The sequence below is a fragment of the Nicotiana attenuata genome, unplaced genomic scaffold (assembly GCF_001879085.1).
Source record: "Nicotiana attenuata strain UT unplaced genomic scaffold, NIATTr2, whole genome shotgun sequence".
Classification (NCBI taxonomy): domain Eukaryota; kingdom Viridiplantae; phylum Streptophyta; class Magnoliopsida; order Solanales; family Solanaceae; genus Nicotiana; species Nicotiana attenuata.
In genome coordinates, this window is record NW_017671074.1 from 184,140 (window position 1) to 190,139 (window position 6,000).

At 36.0% G+C, this 6,000-nt stretch overlaps 1 protein-coding gene across 4 annotated transcripts in view; it reads left to right on the forward strand.

Moving 5' to 3' along the window:
* Positions 1-178: 178 nt before the first annotated feature.
* The window catches only part of LOC109205705, an 8,254-nt gene continuing 2,432 nt past the window's right edge, over positions 179-6,000 (forward strand). Inside the window, exons 1-10 of one of the 4 annotated variants that reach the window (XM_019368446.1) lie at positions 179-634; positions 854-928; positions 2,294-2,407; positions 2,831-2,890; positions 3,997-4,062; positions 4,141-4,236; positions 4,845-4,928; positions 5,018-5,136; positions 5,215-5,316; positions 5,569-5,685. In XM_019368446.1, the coding sequence (XP_019223991.1) occupies positions 875-928; positions 2,294-2,407; positions 2,831-2,890; positions 3,997-4,062; positions 4,141-4,236; positions 4,845-4,928; positions 5,018-5,136; positions 5,215-5,316; positions 5,569-5,685 (812 nt within the window). In that variant the 5' untranslated portion in view covers positions 179-634; positions 854-874. Of the gene's footprint in view, positions 635-853; positions 929-2,293; positions 2,408-2,830; positions 2,891-3,996; positions 4,063-4,140; positions 4,237-4,844; positions 4,929-5,017; positions 5,137-5,214; positions 5,317-5,568; positions 5,686-6,000 lie in introns of those variants that run through there. The other 3 variants (XM_019368447.1, XM_019368448.1, XM_019368449.1) reach the window with 3 other exon arrangements.

Below are 6,000 nucleotides of genomic sequence, written 5' to 3' on the forward strand. Positions count from 1 at the left end.
CCACTGATCACGTGGCAATTATATGTAGCGAGTAGAGAAGGTTTTTACTACTCGCGAGAAGACAGGTTGGTCACGTCCAACCACGACAATACAATTCCACCGTGTAACTCGGCTTCAAGCATTTCAAGAATCATTTATTTTTTTCTCTTTATTTAAAAAAGGACATAATATCTCAAGTGTTTTTTCTCTTAAGTTCTTGTACTTCTGTCTTCTTCTTCATTAAAAAACCGGACACTCTTTCTTCTATTTATCTCAACACCTATACATATTGGTAATGGTGGGAATTTTTTCTTTATTTTTTAAATTAAAGTTTTGAAGGTTGGGGGAAGAGGGAGGGACAGCGTTTGAGCAGTTTTGAAAGTGACTGAAATACCTACCCTTTTTGTTCCTTCTTTCTATAGACTTTAGGTTCTATTTTTGATGCGTTGCTTTTCTATAAGGACTATTGGACTTTCTTCATTCTATTGATTGAAAAGCTCCAATTTTAAAAAGTCCATCTTTTTGTCCTTCCTTCTTCCTTCTTTCTTCGTTTCTTTCCTTTTTCTGCTTCTTTTGAGCATATCTGATATCAAATACCCGTCGTGTGGACTTGTTTTAGAGCTTCATTAATGCAAAGATGAAGTCTTTGAACACTGTAAGTAGCCCCTTTTCTTCTTTACTGGAGTTGTTTTGGATTAGTGGGTGGTTGGTTAGAGGGTGGGGGGTGGGGGGGGGGGTACTTTTCAAGTTGCATAGTATAATTTATGTATGTGCTGTTACAGTTTCAAGTTCAAACTTATCCTTTCTTTAATCATTTTGAGGTTGTTTGTGTCTTTTTATGTAGTTACAGTACTTTGGTTTTGTTGGTTTCCAGTGATTGAGGTTGACGTGGTTAATGCTGTTTCTGGGGTTGGTGAAAAGCAAGGGAAGAGTAAACAACAGTAAAAATGTCATTTTTATAAAAAAGTTTTCTACTTTGTCTGTTTGTTTCAAGTTATTGGGAAATTGAAGGTTCTTATTAGAATTACATGGTTAATTTAAGTGTTCCAGGAAACTTTTGTTTCTTTCAAAATTATGGGGATTTGAAGGAAAATAAGAAGCATTGAATTGGGTTGTTGTTATTATTTCCATGATGGTACTGATATATTGTCTCTTTTTGTCTTTTCGTCTTCTTGAGCCGAGGGTATATCGGAAACAGCCTCTCTACCCCATCGGGGTAGAAGTAAGGTCTGCGTACACACTACCCTCCCCCCACTACACTTCCCAGACCCCACTTGTGGGACTATACTGGGTTGTTGTGTTTTGAATTGGGCAACTTAGAATTATATATTGATATGATAGATTAGGAAGGGTCAATAGTGTCGCTTTCTATCCGAATTTGTGTCCATTTTAAATGTTTGTAAGTAAAGGGAGGAATAGGCAGTAGTTGTTATGGTCCCGCTTCTATTCTTTTACTTTGTACTGAAGAAGCAAAAGTGAATTTGAGCATCTGGAAAACTAGATTGTCTCCTAGTGGATCACATTGTGTTGTGAATTCTAGCTTTGGAAACTCAAATACTTTCAGTTAGGTTTTAATTAAAACTTTTTAAGAGTTTAATTCTTTTATTTTAGTCGTTGGACTTAATTAAACTAGATAATGGATACTGACATTAGGATCATGAAACATAACTTGAGCTTTGTTAGATAATTAGTACTGTAGTTTTCAAGGAAAGGTTAGAGTGTACCCCCTCTTATTCTGTATTCTATGATTGGATATTATTTAAAGGTTGCAATAGCCAAAAGCATAAGCTTGAGGGTCATAACCAATTCCAGTTTGTGCGCGGCAAATTTGTTAAGGATTCATGTAAACTTTGTAAGATATTTTTGGTAAAACCTCTATGGCGTGCTACTAAACTGGCATTAACTTAAGACGGGATACTTCACCAAGTCATCCTGGAGACTCATTTTACTATTAAACAAAAAAGAAATTTGAGTTAACGATTCATCAAGATACTCTCTCTATCCTGGTTTTAATGTCCAAGGTTGACTTTGTATGACTAACAATATGAGAGTTTAAAATTTGTCTGCTTAATTTCTTTTTTCTTTTTTATGAAAGGTAAAATTAAAATTTGTCTGTTTAAGGTAATAGGAAAATCTGGGCAGCATATGACTTTATTCATTATACAATAGTATGAGAGTTTTCACTTCACGAAAGTGGATGTGTAGTTTGGATGGGGAGAACACTAATACTTCATTCTCATTGCTAAACATTTAAGACTATGAAATTTGTTTTCCTATTTAACGAGGGTATCTTGTGCTCGTTCCATTTTTTCAGGTTTCTGCGCCTGATCCTAAAAGTAGATCATGCATCTGCAGCCTCTTCATGACTGTTGCTTTAATTTTTGGTGTCTACTTCACCGGAAGTGCTTTGATGGCTAAGGATTTCAGGGTATAAATTAGTTATTACATTCAATTTGAGTGATTTCACTATTAACCATTTTAATTCGTGTATAATTTACCTGATACCAGATTGTCTACTAGAAATTATTGTCCTCTCCTACTTGAATGATTTGGTTGATTGAAGTGGTAAATTTGTTATCACTTGCACTCATGCTGCAAAAGCAAGTGAACTGGCATAAAAATTTCATTATCTTTCAAAAGGGATGGACTATCATAGATTTTTCTGCTCAGATGCATTTCGGGATTTTAGTTAGGGACATTTAGGTTTGTAGACAAAGCAGCTATATTTTTCCTTCTATAACAAAACTGGCATTCATTATATTTTGGTGTTATGTCTCAGCTTTTTGTTTAATATCACAGAAGACAGGTACTTGGTACTAAATGCTTTAACTACTAATTTGAATTTTTGTAGGCATTTTCAGGTTTGACAGTGAACCATGCACAGCAGAATGGACAATGCAGAAAATGCGAGGTTTGTTTCTTCAGAAGACGGCTTTTTGCTGATGTGTTGTTAGCTTTTCTGAATTTGATTCTTCCTGTTTCTGGTTACACTCACCAAAATCTACATCATTGAGAACCCTTGGTTTCAGTCTGAGTTTTTTTCCCAAGTTTAATCTCATTAAATCACCATGGAAGAGTATAGGCATTCTTGCCTATCAAGGTGATGCAACAATCTATGCAAAACCTTGTTCTTTATTTGCACGGAGAGTATAAATGACACAAAACATTTTTTCAAATTTGTCGAGCTCTTCTAGCTTCCTTGAAATATCTATTCCTTTCATTCCAAATTGTCCAGAAAGGTGTATGGGCTAGCTTTCGGTATTGCTTTCTTTAAGTCTCCAACTTCCTTAATCCTGAACTGGGCAGTCTTTTCCCTTTCAGTTTGTTACTTTTCTATACAAGAGTTTCTAAACCATGCTGAGAGACCGCAACTAGGAAGTGAGAAACTCTTAAAAGTGAAAGTGAGGCTTACTGCTTTTTTCTCCTTCATGTCCTCCCTTCCTAACATTGTATAGATTGCATTTTAGCTTTTCTGTGCTCTATAGCTTAAGATTTTTCTTCTTTTATGTTACCATATGAACTATCTCTTTGATCTTAGGACTTTGTTATTACTTGCATTAGACTTCATAATGTTCTTCTAGTGGTTTGCTACTCCTGAGGATTTGAAGAGAGGGTGCTGTGAAAGTCTCTCTTTGCTCTTCCTGAGTTCCTTCGGCTACGCTTGCTATGAGAGCAAGAACTCGACGAGAATATGGAAAGTCTGTTTTACTTGCTTTTGGATTTAAATTAATGGTTTATGCCCCTTTAATTTAGTTTCTGGAAAGGGTTAAACATATTAGAACAAAGCTTAAGAGGCACAACTTAGTTAGACATTTCTCTTTTATGCAGCAAATGTCTAGTTCTCTTTAGGACTTCACCTTTGAGATGGAAGATTTCAAGTTTAACTGATGTATCTGGAAGAACATAAGTAATTTAGGTTGAGAGTCTTGAGACTAGTCTAACTTCGATTGATTTGGGATATATAGTCCTACAGTTGCAGGATTCACTGTGAATTAACCTCTGAACTTCATTAATTAGGTACCACCGAGACAGGAAAAAGAAGAGAGTCACGTGGCAGAGAATATGCAAAATAATAAATGCCAGGTTTGAGGAGCAGTGCTATTATTTAATTTGGTTTTTGATCTTTGGCTTCTTTGAAGGTTCTCATATTATTACTCACAGAAAAAATGCAGGCCATTAGGGAGTGAGGCACTCCCAGAAGGAATTGTTTCTAAAACTACGAACCTGGAAATGCGACCATTGTGGGGAGATGTTGAGGTAACTAATTATTTCTGTCTATGATTATCCACGAGTTTTTTGGCATTTCACGTTGATTATCTATAATCTTTGGTTCCTTGCATGGGAATGATTATGATTTCATGGATCATCCATGTATACTCCATCCTTTTGTGTGTTTTTTTTAATACTTGGATTTCATCAGTTGATTTGTTCGGAAAGCCTTAGGTTTTCTTTTTGACGAGTTTTTATGGAGACCTTTCAGTCTTGACTATGCTGGTCAAGGAAGGTCATGAAGGTCGTGCACAATTATCCTTAGGTGGTAAAGTGGATGGCCAAAAGGAATATGTTCATCAATGTGATCACTCAGACACACAACATATATATATATAGTTTTTTTTTTTTTTTTTTTTTGTGTGTGTGTATCTACATATGTGTGTATGATGCTATATCCTGTGTATAATTTTGGTCTGCGAACCGAAGAGTGGTTCTCAAGAAATATGGCAAAAGTTCTGGACCTGTAAATTTTTCATGAATTTTTACCGTATCATTTCCCTCGCCCACAAGCTGAATTGTTTTACTGGCTGAACTCTTTCTGGTATTTTTCAATGCTTTTGTGTTTGGTTATGATGCATTACTTTCATATTCAGAAGAAGTCTCCACATTCAGTTAACTTGTTGGGGATTGCAGTTGGAATAAAGCAAAAAGAGATGGTGAACGAAATTGTTAAGAAGGTTATGATTCTTAATCTTTTGCTTACTGTTTAGCTTGTGAATGTCATCTTAATATCTGCGTCTTAAATTGCTTATGTAACTTGTTGCAGTTTCTTGAACATGACTTTGTTGTGATGCTTTTTCACTATGATGGAGTGGTGGATGAGTGGAATGATTTGGATTGGAGTAGCCGTGTCTTACATGTCTCTGCTATGAACCAAACAAAATGGTAAAGTTTGTTCATCAACTTCGTTCTTGAATTACTGGAGTTGCCTGCAGTTTTTCACTCATTTAACTCTCCAAATAGGTGGTTTGCGAAGAGGTTTCTGCACCCAGATATAGTTTCTGAGTACGACTACATTTTCTTGTGGGATGAGGACCTAGGAGTTGAAAACTTCCATCCAGAAAAGTAAGTCTGTCTTACAATGCAGTCTTCTATATCGTTGCGGAATTCAGACTAGAGAAACTGTTGGGTGCTTAAGTGACAACAATTTGATTACCGAACTTTATATTTTCATACTAAAAAAGGTTAACAATGATTGATGATTGAGCAGATTCAAAGAAAAAGTTTTGTGATGTAATTTTACATGCAAAAAATAACCTATGTGGATTAGGTTAGTTGGTAACAAAATAATGTTCTCACTGCGAATGGTTTATTCAGGTATATATCTATTGTTAGAGAAGAAGGGCTGGAGATATCGCAGCCAGCACTTGATGCTAGTAAATCAGAGGTACATCATCATATTACTGTACGCAGAGGGAGATCCAAGGTACACAGGTTAGACACGGATTTTTTATTGTACACTTCATGAGACAGTAAGTTAATCTTATATAAGTTGAATAATTACTGCATAGCAGACACATCCCTATGCTTATGAAACAAGCTCACAAACCAAAGTATTTAATCCCCTTTTGAGTTTGAGATGCTAAGACTGAAATTGAAAATTCCTGCCAGTTAGAAAATAAAAAAATACCCGTAAACCTGTATTTGCTATGTAGCTGGCAGTAGTGTGTTTTCCTGCAACCAGGCTTTACAGTAGGGACATCTCTTTGGTCTAGGCTAGGGAGGGGGGGGGGGTCGGGGGGCAACTGA